This window comes from Canis lupus, chromosome 25 (genome assembly GCF_011100685.1).
Source record: "Canis lupus familiaris isolate Mischka breed German Shepherd chromosome 25, alternate assembly UU_Cfam_GSD_1.0, whole genome shotgun sequence".
Taxonomy (NCBI): Eukaryota; Metazoa; Chordata; class Mammalia; order Carnivora; family Canidae; genus Canis; species Canis lupus.
This window is the reverse complement of record NC_049246.1, coordinates 51,661,959-51,676,128: the sequence shown is the minus strand read 5'-3', so window position 1 is coordinate 51,676,128 and position 14,170 is coordinate 51,661,959. Positions and strand designations below refer to the sequence as shown.

General features: G+C 64.7%; 1 protein-coding gene and 1 long non-coding RNA gene across 9 annotated transcripts; one reads left to right on the top strand and one right to left on the bottom strand.

Annotated features, from left to right (window-relative positions):
• Window positions 1-844: 844 nt before the first annotated feature.
• LOC119865990 lies at window positions 845-2,267 on the top strand. The gene is made up of 2 exons (XR_005378941.1): window positions 845-1,714; window positions 1,980-2,267. It is a non-coding gene; the product is annotated as an uncharacterized LOC119865990 (long non-coding RNA).
• Window positions 2,268-5,644: 3,377 nt separating this feature from the next.
• On the bottom strand, window positions 5,645-14,153 carry NEU4 (neuraminidase 4). 8 transcript variants are annotated; one of them, XM_038574474.1, is made up of 8 exons: window positions 14,005-14,142; window positions 13,375-13,469; window positions 12,350-12,449; window positions 12,111-12,257; window positions 11,722-11,794; window positions 8,984-9,187; window positions 8,574-8,829; window positions 5,645-7,469 (listed from the first exon to the last, which is right to left on the bottom strand). In XM_038574474.1, exons 6-8 carry the CDS (start codon window positions 9,182-9,184, stop codon window positions 6,484-6,486), a joined length of 1,443 nt encoding a protein of 480 aa, XP_038430402.1. In that variant the 5' UTR covers window positions 9,185-9,187; window positions 11,722-11,794; window positions 12,111-12,257; window positions 12,350-12,449; window positions 13,375-13,469; window positions 14,005-14,142; the 3' UTR covers window positions 5,645-6,483. The 8 variants fall into 8 exon arrangements, with proteins under 8 accessions (XP_038430402.1, XP_038430399.1, XP_038430401.1 ...); XM_038574471.1 differs by lacking the exon at window positions 13,375-13,469 and having other exon boundaries at window positions 14,005-14,153; XM_038574473.1 differs by lacking the exon at window positions 13,375-13,469 and having other exon boundaries at window positions 13,916-14,132.
• Window positions 14,154-14,170: the final 17 nt, after the last annotated feature.

Here is a 14,170-nt window from a genome sequence, read left to right as displayed (position 1 = left end):
CCCTCTCCGGGGCTGTGCCTGGGGAAAGGAGGCTCGCCCAGGACCGCAGGCCCGGCCCCCTGAGCCAGATGGGCCCCCCCGCCCCGATTGCTGCCCCGTGCTCCCACACGTGCCTCCCTGGGGAAGGGGTCCAGTGCCGCGGCCCCCCGGCTGCCTGCATGTGGGGACACAGGGACACTGGCCAGAGACCCCGCCGGGGACGGCCTGCTGAGGTCCCCTCTAGCCCAGAAACCCAGCCCAGCCCGGGGGTCCCACCCTGGGGCCGGGGCCCCGGAGCTCCTCTTGTGGGGAGGCCTGGGGAATCGCTCCTGGCAGGGCAGAGGCAGGGCACCCAGGGGCCACCTAGCAGCCCGGACACGGGGTGCAGGGGCGATAGCAATGAGGGGAACAGGCAAAGCTGGAGTGACCCCGGCTGAGGCCGAGCTGGGGACACCCAGGAGCACCTGCCCCTGGCGCCCACGCATGGTGCTATTTAAAGGGGCCTCGCTGGGCATGGCGCAGGTCTGCTGCCCGGGCAGGGAGGCCAGTGGCTACCAGCTGTCAGGGACTCAGGAGCGCACATCCTGTCTTGGGTTCCACGAACACTCAGAAGCCCCTTACCGTGTTCTATTATATTATAATTAAATAATGACAAAAGCTCTAAGGAAAGCCTGGTTCTCTCCTGCTCTTGTGACTGTGGGGGGCAGGGAGGAGGTCCTGCCTGAAGGGGAGTAGGAAGGACGCGCCAGGCCTCCCCAGGCCCAGTGCTCACCCTCCGGGCCTCACCCACGCCGTCCCCGAAACACGCAGACCCTCCAAGGCGCCTCCTCCCCATTACCCCCCACATGCATGGGGTGCCCGCCCCCGTCCCCAGCCCCCCCGCACACCTAACAGCCCCTCCCAGAGCATCAGAGCCCCGGGCCCGGCAGGCTGCACAGGCTGTGGGTGCCAAGGTAGGAATGGTCCCTCCCACATGCGAGGGGGCGTCTGCTCCGGCGAGAGGGGGTCTCAGTTCCCGTCCCCTTGCCCCTTCCCAGGGCGCCTTGTGCAAACCCCGGCACCCCCCAGCCCTCTACGTGCACCCACTGGTGCCCGCCACACTGGGATCCTGTCCTGGCTGGCGTGGGAGGTAGGATCGCAGGCCCAGGACAAGGCGCGGATGTGCCGCTTTGCTCCAGACGTGCCAGGCCAGGCCTCATGGCAGGGGAACGCCGCCGGGGAGGTTTGCAGGTGTCACAGGCTGGTGTGCCTGGAAAACCCAACAGCCTCCGTGGAGTCACCAGAAAAGGGAGTCGAGCAGCGCGTATAACAGTAACACCCAGAAATAAATAGCTTTCATATATCCAGACAGTAGCCAGTCGGAAGAAAAATTGGCAGAGGATCTTCTACCCGCAACAGCAACAGAAGAGCTAAAATGCCCGAGAAATGTGCGAACCCACGGGGAGCTGGGCCCGAGCACGGAAAACCCTCGACACCATCCAGAGGCCCGTTGTCCCCACGTTCACCTGTAGACATGACACGATCCCAATAAAAACCCACATCTGTGCAACTGAGCAGCTCAGACGGAGAAATCGCAAGCCGGCAGGAGCCAAAGAAACCAAGAAAAGAAAGTGAAAGAGGAGCAGCTTTCTCAGATGAACCACTCGTGATGGAGACGGATGGAGGCGCCCGCGCGCCCGAGGACGTGGGGACACGCTGACGTGGTCAGAAAGGGCGTTCACGGCCACCCATACAGGTACGAGGCCAACTTGGTGCAGTTTCTGGATGTAAAGGGGGTCTGTGGGGTCCGGGGCTGACGGCCGAGATGCCTTGTGGGCAGAATGGGGGTTTTCTCAAAGCCGGGGCGGGGATCGGGGGCACAGAGAGCCGGCCCCGCTGCCCCTGCCCGGGGCTTGTCAGGGGCACGTGCTCCCCTGCCTCGGCGGCTAGCGTCGGCCCCGGCCCTGGGTGGTCTAGTGAGTCGGGGCTCCCTGCAGAAAGGATCCCCTCCACCTCCCCAGGCATCCATCACCGGGCTGTGGGGACATCGCAGGGACGTCTACTGCATCTCCGCGTCCTGCTGCCTGTTGCCCACATCACTCTCACTTCTCACGCCGTGGACCCCGCACAGATCCCAAATAGAACTATAAATGAGAAACCCTGCAAGACGCAGAGGGCAGGGGCGAGTTCCTTCACGGAGGAGCAGGAAAACCTTCCTAATGCTGCCTCGAAATCAGCAGCATAAAGAGAAGGTCGAGACAAATTGGAAAACACTTTAATGTGGCAAAAAAAAAAAAGTGTCAAAGCGAGCTAAGGGAAAGTATTTGTAATGCTACATAAAAGGTCAGGGCTGCGATTATGTAAAGATGTAAAATACGGAAAGGGCAAGGGCACAGGCACAGTGGGAAAGTGAACAGAAGATATGATGAGGCAGTGCTCACCTACACACACAGACACATGCACGTGCACGCGGACACGTGTGCACACACGGACACCAGCATGTGCACACGCGTGCACGTGGACACGTGTATGCACATGCACACAGACACATGTATGTGTGCACATCACACATGTGCTCATCCACACGTGTAGGCACACCACGTACACAAGGACACACACATGTGCGCATGCAGCACACACCATACACACATACATGTTTTCCATGTATGTATATATATTCTCTTAAGCAGCAAAAGGATGTTCATTGTTACTCATAAGAAAAATGCAGATTACAACCACCGGAACCATGAGGATGCACCCTAGAGGGGGGTGGGGAGTCGGGGAAGCGGCCCTGCAGGCATGACTGGAGAATTGTGTGTTTTTTTTTTTTTTTTGGAAGATTTTATTTATTTATTCACGAGAGACACAGAGAGAGGCAGAGACACAGGCAGAGGGAGAAGCAGCTCCCAGCGGGGAGCCCGATGTGGGACTCAATCCCAGGACCCCAGGATCACGCCCTGAGCCCATGGCAGACGCTCACCAACTGAGCCCCCCAGGTGCCCGAGAATTGTGCTTTATCCGGCAGTCAGCCAAGCGTCTGTCCCTTGACCCAGGAATCCACATGGAGAAGCATCTGCCAGGAGAGGCCCCGGGAGTGGGGGAAGCAGAGCAGGAAGGCCTGACCCAGGCTCTGAGTGAAGCGGGGGCTGCAGTGCTGCTCAGTGTGGGGTGCGGGCCCCAAGGAGGGTGGCAGCTCGCTGCCCCTCAAAGGAACTGAGTTCACCTCCTATCAAAAGATAAGGGAGCCCTGGGACATCCGGGGGGCTCAGCAGTTAAACGTCTGCCTTTGGCTCAGGGCGTGATCTCAGGGTCCCGGGATCGAGTCCCACATCAGGCTCCCCGCAGGGAGCTGCTTCTCTGTCTGCCTGTGTCTCTGCCTCTCTCCCTCTGTGTCTTTTATGAATAAATAAATAAAATCTTAAACAAAAATAATAGATAAGGGAGCCCTGTGAGCCTAAAAAAATACCAAAATTACAAGTAAAAATCTAATTGATTAACACATTTTGGGTATGCTTTTTAAAAAAGAAGTTCATATTCTGAAAAAAAAAAGGACAAAAACGCACAAAGCAGAGAGGGCAGGAAGCGGTGGCCTCACCCAGCCACCGGCCGGGCCACCCGCTGGCAGCACGGTGGCTCAGATAAGAAGCGAGGGCGCAGGGCGCAGTCAGCACTTTGCTGCTCATCTTCCCGGAACCGGCCCCTGCCCCCGCCCCCACTGTTTCCATCACCCCCCCCCTGCCAGGCCCAAGGCCTCGCTGGGGCAGCTCGCCCACGCCCACCCTGCAGGTCCCTCCTACCTCACCCAGGGTGGCAGGTGGCGGGGGGGGGGGGGGGGGGGGGGGGCTGCAGGAGGACCTGGTACCAGCCTGGGCTTTGCAAATGAGGCTTGAGGCGGTGGTAGAGAGCTCCCAGCCTAAGTAAGGCCTGTGGCCACCCCAACAGCGGGGCCAGGGGAGCCCTACGCAGGGAGTGCCTCTGCCCAGGTGCAGATCCCTCCTACCACCTGAGCTCACCCCTTCCCTGTACAGAGCTGGGGACAAGAGCTGGCCACCTCAATACAGGAGTCCCGGGTCACGCAGGACAGGAAGGGCAGGTGTCCCAGCCCTACCTGGAAATCCAAGGTGGGGGCCCTCGAGGACCGGGGTGGGGGGCATGGGCAAAGGTCTCCCGGCAGGACAGACGTACCGACCCCGAGGGGGACCTGCCCTACGACTGGGAAGGCAAGGCTGGTGGCCCGGGCCCCGGGGTTTTGGCCCCGACAGGTGGGTAGCAGGTCTGGACAGATGCCCCTCCGTGCGTGGGTGAGGCTCCTGCGTTCTTGGGGAATTGGGTGCAGATTGGGGGCAGCCTAGCCAGCACCACATTGACCCCCACTGCTGGAGCCTGTCAATGGCTGCTCCACCGTGGCCTCCGGGGTGTCCCGTGTCCTCAGACCCCAGTCCCACGGTCCCACCCACCTGTGGGGCCCATGCGCAGGGCTCCAGAGCCACTGCCTCAAGGTGACAACATCCAATGACATTTCCGCGAGTCCGCGGCCCGAGCACCCGCCCAGTCTGCAGCCCTAGCCGCGCACCCTCTCCGCTCACTCTAAGGCCCGCGCTGCTTTAAGGGACCAGACGTGCTTTAAAGCAGTTTAGGCTCACGGAGCAATGGAGCAGTAGTTCGCAGCCTCCAGCACTGCCCCCCCGCTCCCCCAGCCTCCCCGGGTCAACGGGCCCCTTAGACGTGCGACCGTTAGTGCTGAGCTGACGGTGGCCCGGAATCCGTGACACGCTGGGCCTTACTCTCGGTGCTGTGTACCCCATGTCCCCGCCAGCCGGGGCCACACGGCGCAGCCTCCCTGCCGTAGGACCCCCAAGGCTCCACCCGCTCATCCCTCGCTCCCACCACCTCCAGCGACCACCGGCCTTGCCCCCACGTCACAGGCCTGCCCTTCCGCGTCACCGGCATCACACGGTGGTAACCGCCCGCACTGGCCTGACTTAGTGACGCGCATCTCGGCTCCCCCATGCCTCCTCTGGATGCACATCCACGTACTCAAGGGCCCCCTGCTTCCCTGCAAGCTTTGGCAACCGTGAACAACGCCGCCGTGAGCACTCACGCGTGGGATCCCATGTGGACGTGAGGAGCACAGTGCCGGATCCCACGCTGCGACGTTGCTTAGTTTTATAAGAAATGGCCGAGCTGTCTCGCGGCTGGTGCCCCGTCCTGTGCTCCCACCAGCCTGAGGGGCGAGTCCCAGCGGCTCTCATCCACCCTCGGGGCCCACGGCGCTGCGGGCGGTCCAGGTGCCCGCGTCCTGACCCGACCCCGTGGGGTCTTGTTTGTGGGCTCCTTCCCGATGACATATGCTGTGCAGCATCTTTCCATATGCTCGGTTGCCAAAATATACAAACAACTCTTAAAATTCACCAATAAAACAAAAAAAGAGGCAAAAGCTCGAAATAGACACTCACCAAAGAAGGTGCACAGATGGCACAGCCGCTTTGGGAGGCAGGCTGGGCAGCTTCCTGCGATGCGGAAGCACCGGATAAACCAGCGCGAATCACCCCGAAATGCTCGACGGAAGCCACATCCCCTGGGGTTCTCCTGGTGTGTGGGTTTTGAATTATGGATTCAGATTCTTTACTAGGATTCTTCAGATTTCCTATCTCCTCTTTAATAAGTTGTATTTTTCCAGGAATTGTGCATTTAGTCTACATTTTCAAGTTTATTTGCATAAAACAGCTCCGAACACCTTGAGATCTTTGAACATCTACAGGAGCCCGGCGGGCCCGCTCTCACTCCTGATCCTGGTTCTGTGCGCTCTCTCTCTCTCTCTCTCTAAATCATCAGCCTCATCAGGGGTTTATCAGTTTTATTAGTTTTTTAAAAACCGGATTCTGGCCCTATTTGTTCCTTCCACTGCATTATTTTTCCTGCCCCGTCTGGTTTTGTTCCTGACTCTCCTCTTCCTTCTGCTTCCCCTGGACTCGTTTGTTGCCCCTTCCTCAGGTGGGGGCATCCGCGGGCCCCCCCCCCCATGTTCATCTCCCAGACCGTGTGTAGCGTTCGCATAATTTCAAAATCTTTTCTCATTTTCATTTTCTCATTTTCAGAAGCCATGCGGCTTCTTCTTTGAACAAGGAGTGACTCGGAATCATGTTTCTTAATCTTCAGACACAAGGAAGGTTTTTAATTTCCTTTCGTTTTTATTTCACTGTAATTTTCAATCCTCTGAAGTCTTGCAGAGACTCGGTTGCGTGATCCCACGTAGCATCAATTTCTACTCCTGTGTGCGTGTGAACATGCGGTTCCTTCTGCAGTTGCTGGGCGCGCGCGTGTCTGTTAAGTCAAGTCTGTTAGTCAAGTGGCCAAGTCCGTGTCCTCACTGACTGTCCGTCTGCCCCGTCAGGTTCCGAGACGTGTGTCTACAATCTTCTACTACAACTAGGGATCTGTCTTCTCCTACACGTCTGCCCGCTCTCCTTCCGCGCTGTGGAGCGCACCGTCAGGTGCCCACCGCGGGTATGGCCCGAGCGCCTGTCAGGAAGGCTGGCAGCGCTCCAGGGGCTTGTCCCCGGGGGGGCGCGGCTCGGGGCCCCCGCGCACGTTCTGCAGGACCTCAGCGAGGGAGAACATGCAGAAGGAGATCTCCTCGTAGGAGACCCTGGCCCCACTCTCATACAGACAAGCAAAGGTCAGGGCTCCCTTGGGGGTGCGCCCGACGGACGCCAGGTCAGAGTAGCCACTGGGGCCCTCGTAGATCACCCAGGGCTCCGTCCAGCTGTGGGGGTCCAGGGGGGAGCGGCTCAGGCGGATTCCCATGTGGAGCCGAGCCCTGCGCCCCGCCGGGTGGGAATACAGCAGCCAGGTGGGGCTCTGAGACAGGGTGGCTGGGGGCCCTGGGAGCTTCGGGGTCTGGGCCTTCCTGGGGTTCCTGAGCCCAGGCCCTGGGCCAGGCTCCTCAGGGCCGTCCCTGCACCCCTCCATCCTGCTGAGCCCCAGGTCCCCTTGGGGGTCTGTGGTGCCCTCCTTTGACGGCTGCTGGACTCCGGGACAGAGGCGTGGGGCCTGGGGGTGGTTTCTGGCACCCGCTGACCGTCCCTCACCCCTTGGCCCGCTGGAGAGAGGGGCAGGAAAGCCCAGGACGCTGCCCTGGCAGCCCCGGGCGGTCTCAGCCAGGGCGGGCACAAGCTCCCCGGGCAGGAAGGAGGTGCCCCCGTCTGCACTGAGCGCCTGCACGCGGCTGCCCAGGGGGCTCCGGGCGTTGCAGTAGAGGATGCTGCCGGCCTGCCCGCCATCCACCACGGCCAGCTGGCACTCGCCCGAGCGGAGGTTGGGCACGAGGCCTCCGCGGTGCCAGGTGCGACCGTGGTCGTCGCTATAGAAGGTGAAGGCGTGGGGGCTGGTCCTGCAGATCCTGCCGAAGCACTCCCGCCGGTCCACGCGGTACGTGTAGGCTGGCACCAGCAGGCGGCCCGAGGGCAGCTGGATGCCGTGGCCCGGGCCCACAGCGAACGTGGCCCAGTCTGCAGGCAGAGGGGCGGCTGGTTATCCCAGCAAGGGGACAGCTGCGGCCGCAGCCACGTACGGTCACCCTGGGGGTTGGGGAGGATCCAGAGCCAGGGCCTCGGATTAGGGGACAGCTCCTGAGGAAGCCACTACTGACCGGGCCCCCTCATCCACTCTGCTGCCCAGTCTGCACCCCCCAGGGCTGGACAAGCCTCTCTCCACCATTAGCAGGAGCAGGGAGCCCGGGAAGGCCACTCGACCAGGTTCTCAGCTGGGAGCAGACAGCCAGTACCTGAGCGGGGACACACAGGCTCAGTCCCGACAGAAGGGCAGCAGAAGGCAGAGGGTGTATGAGCACCGTGGTGGGGCCTGAGCCCCAGAGGAGTAGGCGGTCGCTGTGTCCTGTCCAGGCCTCAGAGCCCACCACACCCTTGGGCTCAGATCCTACCTACAGGGCCAGTGACCCCTCAGAGCGCCCTGGGTGGTCAGGCCCGAGGGGAGGGCGCAGCAGGAGAGCAGGGAAAGCTTTAGGGCCAGGCCGTGTGTCCAGTCCTGCACCCCCGCTGCGGTTCGCAGGCAGAGGGACAGTGTGAAGGAGGGACCTGGCCGCGGGGTTTGGGTGCTGAGAGCGAGGGACCTCGGCGCTCAGGCTCGCGAGATGGCCTGGTCCGCCCCGGCCCAGGGGGTCACCCATGGTCACCCCGTTACAGGCCCCGCGGTCCCGCGCAGAAACGCAGTGGGGGGCCCTGGGGCTTGGGGCCCAGGAGGCAGGACGTGTGGTGCCCTCCCCGCCCCCTGCACCTCACACGCCCCACCCCTGCTCGGCCCCGCCGCGCCCCCCTCGCGCACCTCACCCCCCATGTCAGCCCCAGCCCCCGCCTCCGTGCCCCTCACTCCCCCACTTACCCTGCTCAGCCCCGCCCCGCCCCGCCCCCCGCTCCCTACACCTCATACCCCCACCTACCTGCTCGGCCCCGCCCCTCTCCGCCCCTCCCTGCACCTCACACGCCCCTCCCCTGCTCGGCCCCGCCCTTCCTCGTCCCCCCCCCCCCCCGCGCACCTCACACCCCCCCTCAGCCCCGCACCCCTGCCCCCCCCCCGCCCCTCACACCCCCACCTACCCTGCTCGGCGCCGCCCACCGCCTCCTCCGTGAGGTCCCTGGCGGCGCCCCAGCTGCGCCCCGCGTCCCGGCTGGTCACGCAGCAGAGGCGAGCGGCGTTCCTGCCCGCGGCGATCTGCGCGGCCTCGGGCGTGCGGCCCCGCACCGCGATGAAGAAGAGGAAGACGGTGGCGGTGCGGGCGTCGTGCACCGGGCAGGGGTTCATGGAGCGGTGCTCCTCCAGGGCCGCCGTCGCCAGCACGCGCGCGGCGCCCCACTGCGCGGACACGGGGGGGGCGGCAGGGCGCGCGGCCTCAGTTTACCTGCGCGCGGCGGTGCCCCGTCCAGGCCCCGCCCCCGTGCGCCCGCCCCGCCCCCGGCCCCGCCCACGCCCCGCCCCGCCCCGCCCCCCCCGTGCGCCCCCGGCTCACCCGCACGGAGCCCCCGACCAGCGTCCCGCTCCGCTGCACCAGGCGGTGGGCGTGGGCGTCGTCGGGGCTGAGCCGCTGCTCCGCGAAGGCCAGCAGGGCGGGCGCGGGGGGCACGGGCAGCAGCGCGGGCACCCGGTAGGTCAGGCCGCTCCTCTCGCGCCGGAACAGCACGGTCCGCTCGGGGACGCGCGGGGCCCCCATGCTCTGCGCGCCCCGAGCCCCGGGGTCAGCGGGGGCGCCCCCGCCCGCCTACGCCCACCCGAGACTGCCCTGCAGGTGCACCCCCCCAGCCTCCATGGGCCCGCCCCCCAAAGCCCGGCCCCCCCCCTGCGCCCCTGAGGCCCGCAGGCACCCTGCCTCCTCTCCGCCCGTCCTGGGAGTAGAGCCCGGCCCGGGCCCCTGACTCTGCGCACCCTCCACCCTGGGCCCGGGACGCCCGCCCAGCAGGGGGCTGGCCACGTGGACGGTCGGGGCCCACACCGGTCGGGTTTCCCCAAAGAGCCCCCAGACCACAGGGTGCAAGGGCAGGGAGACCCGACCCGCTGGGCGCCCTGCTCACTGTCCGACAGGCGCTTCTGGGAGATGCCCTCCCGCCCCCCCCCACCCCTCCCCTCCCCTCCCCTCCCAGATCCGGGAATGTGGGGTTCTCAGGAGTGGCCAGGAGAGATGGGGAGGGGCCTTGCTGAAGCCAAGAGAGGGGAGCCGTGGGTCTCCTGCAGAGAAGGGGCCTGAAGTCCAGGTCCTAGCAGGACATCCGCGGCGGTAGGGGACCGGCCACCCTGCCCCTTGGGCTTCTGAGCAAAGCAGGGATGTGGGGGGCGAAGGGTGAGGTCCAGCAGAACAACCCCACCCACGGGGTGCCCCAGGTGCCTCCCACATGGGCCTCGAGGGAGCTAGAGGCAGCACAGGCTAGAGGAGCAGTGAGAGTGACCCCAAGGAGGCCTTGGACTTCACCACCCTGCTGTCCTGCCCCGTCCTGGGGAAGGGGGGCCAGGCCAGCTCTAGTCTGGGCGCTGGGGGTTCCACTGGGAAAGAGCTGCTCCCACACTATAGGAGGAGGAGACGCAGCCCACAGCGGAGGCTGCAGCCAAGACCCCTCAGTGTCTGACACCTCTGTGTCTGAGCCCCCCAGCTGTGAGCTCCCCAGCCTCTGAGCCCCCCAGCATCCAAACCCCCCAACGTCTGAGCCCCCTGTGTCTGAGCCCCTCAGGGCTGAATCCTGCAGCCGAGCCCGCAGCTGGGCACAGAGACAGGAAGCCAGACTGGGGGAGGCGGGCTGAGCCTGGGGGTTCCCGCAGTGCAGGCTAACCTGGGGGTAGGCAGAGAGGAGCCAACCCTCTAGGCATTGGGGGGGGAGAGGAGCCAACCCTCTAGGCATTGTGGGGGGGGTCGCCCCAGCTGGAAGCCACCAGGACGTTAGCATGGCCCCACAAGGCCCTCCTTGCCGCTGTCCAGGCCTCTCTTCCACAGCCCAGCACCCTGAACCCTGGCTGGGCTCCTGCTCCCCCTAACCACCTGTCAGGGCTCCCGTCCTTCAGAGGTCGGGAGGTTGCCTTGCTGCTGCTGGGAGTGTGCTCCCAGGGAACCCCACGAAGGGGCACACGGGGCAGGGGTGTGCACCTGGGGTCTGCAGTCCCCGCTGGGGCCCTTCCTCCCATGTGCACAGCAGCTGTGGGCTGGCCCTGGCCCCGGAGGGACGTGAGTGAAGGTGCGTGGTGAGGGAGCCCCGCACAGTCGGGGACTGCAGACGGCAGAAGGTGAGGGCTCCCGGGCGGGACTCGGGGCAGCCAGGGCCACTGCCACTGGAAGGGACCTGGGACTTAGCACCGAGTCAGATGGCAAGACACCCCACATCACACTCGGGAGCATGGCTCTCAGGACCGGACGGTGCACGTGCAGGAGGCAGCGGGATGAACAGGGGACGGCTGGGGACGGAATGAACCCCCCTATACAGCAGTGGCCATGCTGGGACCCACGGGAGGCCACACTGGCTGGCTCAGCCTCCACCCCCGAGGTCCCCCCCACAGGCCCGCACCTCAGGCCACCTGTTCCCAAGGCCACCTGCTCCTGAAGGCCCCCAGTGGGCAGCGCACACTGAGTCCAGCAGACACCCTGCCAACCTCAGCTCTGCCCCCCGCAGCCTCTGGGGCCGTGAGAGCCGCTCCTGTGTCCTGCAAGCCCTGGGCCACCCCCCGGCCTCCAAAGGGTAACTGTGCCCAAGTGCAAAGCAGGTGCAGCTGCCGCGTGTCCCTCCAGGCTGAACAGACACAAGGGGACATTGTCTCCACTTGGCTTACTCCACAGGCCCTGAGACCCCCTGGACTCCAGGGCCCCCCCCAGCCCCCCTGGGGAGCCAAGCAGGAGAGATGGAGGCCGCACAGACCAGCTGCTCACACTGCCGCCTGCACAGAGCAGGACAGGGCACCCCGGGCCATCCTATGTGGGCCCGGGTCTCTGCAGAACCCCAAAGTCCCAGGGCGACCCCCTCAACCTAGGAGGAAGAGTTCTCTTCCTCAGGGGTAGCTGGCCAGGTCTGGCCACATCAGTAGGTTCCAAGGCTTGGTGTGAGCAGGGTAGGATGGCTGTGCCCAACATCCCACCCTCCAGACAGCTGTCCCCCGACCCCCACCCTCCTATCAGCAGGTCTCCGCCCCCGCCCAGGTCAGGACCCCAGCCTGCTGCGGGTCACTTAAAGTCACTTAAATGCGTGCCTATCAACAGCAAAGGGTTTTGCATACGTGTTTGGCCTTTTGGCGGAGGGGCCTCCTGGCCCTGTCACTTCCGGAAGGGTCTCCAGTCTGGGTGAATGTCCTGGGCCGTGCCGGGGGCCAGGACTCAGTTACAAACCACTGGCCTGGGGGAGCCGGGCCCCACACTCCTGCAGGCTGGCCCGCCCCCACTTTGACCCGCAGCCCCCCAGCCAGGTCACCGGCTCTCCGCGGCTACCCCGGGGCCCTGCAGGGCACCTGCCGCTCTGACCAGGAAACTGTCCCACGGGGACACCGTGTGGAGCATATGGCCGGGCGGCCCTCAGCCCGCGAGTGTGCCCCGCCCTTGCCCAAGGGCAGCCTGGGGGGACAGAGGAGCCTTGAGGGGCCGGGGGCAGGCGAGCAGGGAGGGGACTCACCGGGTGTCGCAGGAAGGTCGTGGAGCTGGCTGCGGGGCAGCTGCAGTTGCTTCTGCTTCTCCAACCCAGTGAGCGCAGCAGGGACAAGGGCTGGCTGTGCGGGGCGGGAGCCTGGACTGGCGGGGTCCCAGGGCTGCGTCCTGCCAGCTGTGTGGCCCCCAGAGAGGGCGGTGCAGATGGGCACGGCGGGAGGGGGGGAAGCCCTCTCTGCCCTGCAGTGCCTGGAACTAGGGGCTCACCTCCAACAAGGCTGGGCTGGGACCGCGGGTGCCAAGGGCCGCAGCTGACAGCTGACCCCTAGATCTCTGCTGCCTCCAAGCCTCCTCCAGAGACCTGCCCCTGGAAACCCAAGTGAGCACTCGTGACCCTCCCAGCACGGCTCGGACACCCAGAACGCAGGCCCCTTGGGCTCTCACTGGGCTTCAGCCCCGTGTCCATGTGAGGTGGCCGGCTCAGACTTGGAGGGGACAGCCCCCACCCTAGCACCCATGGCCTGGTCAGGACTCCCACCCGTGGCCTGGTCAGGACTCCCACCAGCTGGGCCCTTTCACCAGTGACCGTGTCCAGGTGACCGCCGCCCGGGGGCGTCAGGGGGGCCCTCAGCAGCCCAGGTGTGGGTGAAAGGGCTCTCTGGAGGGCCGTCCTGCTCAGGCTCCCTGCGCCCCACCTGTACCCCCTTGACCTGCCCTCTGACAGCAGGACCACGGGACAGACCCCAGCACCTGACCTGGACTGCCCACCCGCGTGCACCCGCTGACCTCCCTCCCACATTCTTCCTGAAGCTCTTCTTTCCGGCTGGTCTCTTAACTCGGGCAAAGACCCAGCAGGTGCCGCATCCCGGGATGGACACTGAAACTGGCCCCCCTGCCCCCCGCAATAACCTTGGCCCGGAGGAAGAGCTCTGGGGGCCCGACCATCCGAACTGTGGGAGCCGCACCCCCGACTCACTGTGCAGATGGACCACGGGGCACGGGCGACCACACAGTCGCCCTGACCTCATATAACACTAAGACCCCTGCCCTGGGAGGACACGAGCCGCACGGACATCACACACGACGACTACGTTTCGGCAGGTTTCCTTAAGGCACACGCGTGACTTTACGCCTCTACAGACAATGACAAGGCTCCCCTTCCCGAATAGTCCTCCTGACCCTACATAAAAGGAAGCCATCCACCCTGGCTCGGGAGTTGGGACAAGGTATTCCCCTCGATCCCCTTACTGCCTACAACCCAAGCTTCCTTTGGAGACCGCCTACCCACCCACCTGCTCAGGTCCTCGGGAGACCTGGGGAGAGGAGCAAGGAGACCCCCAGGTCAGTACCCTGGGCCACCCGTGCCCAGATGCAAGCCCAGGCTGTGCTGTGGACGGGAAGGGGGAGACGAGGATGTGAGACAGTGCATGTCCTCACTCCGGGCAGCCCACTGAGGCCCTGGAGGAGGGCACAGTGACCCTCCTCTGGGGGTTCGGCGGCCTCCATGGGGACACCTTGCCAAGGGCAGCGGGCAACCGTAGCCTGACCCCCCAGGACCTGCGAGTCCACCTGAACCTGTAGAAACTCCTTAGGAAACTGGCTTTCTCTCCCCGCAACACATGTGGGTGCTCCTCCCCTGGCACACAACCCCCAGTGTCCATCTGGAGGGGCTCAGGACCCGGGTTCCGGTAGCCGGTGCTAAATGACCCTCTCCTAACCACAGATGGCCCCCTGGCTCCCAAAGTCACTTGGCGACTGGGCTCTCCCTCGCCCCCTCCCACCTCGGGCTGGGACAGCTCTTCCCACGCCCGCGTCCTGCCCCTGGGCTTTCACCTCTGCACGCCGACCACGTCTCTTGGTCGTTCGATCTGGACCCCAGCGTCTCCACATCAGACACGACCCCCCACTTCCCAGGGCCTCACCCAAACCGTCTCCCTTCCTCTGTGCCCAGGGTTCGGGCCTCCCGCTGCGCCCCCAAGCTGCCGCACGGCCCGTGCAGGGGGGCCCTCTGGGACCGCGGGAGGAGGCGGCCCACACACCGGCCTCATTCCCTCTGCTCGGGGACTTGGGGTGTGGCTTTGCTTGTTT

What these genes read in the sequence shown, in the direction of transcription:
- NEU4 (XM_038574471.1), bottom strand. Translation starts at nt 9,184, where the DNA reads ATGGGGGCCCCGCGCGTCCCCGAGCGGACCGTGCTGTTCCGGCGCGAG. An exon ending in TGGTCGGGGGCTCCGTGCGG is followed by an intron (nt 8,830 to 8,983) that starts GTGAGCCGGGGG and finishes GTGTCCGCGCAG; the next exon opens with TGGGGCGCCGCGCGCGTGCT. An exon ending in GGTGGGCGGCGCCGAGCAGG is followed by an intron (nt 7,470 to 8,573) that starts GTAGGTGGGGGT and finishes CTCTGCCTGCAG; the next exon opens with ACTGGGCCACGTTCGCTGTG.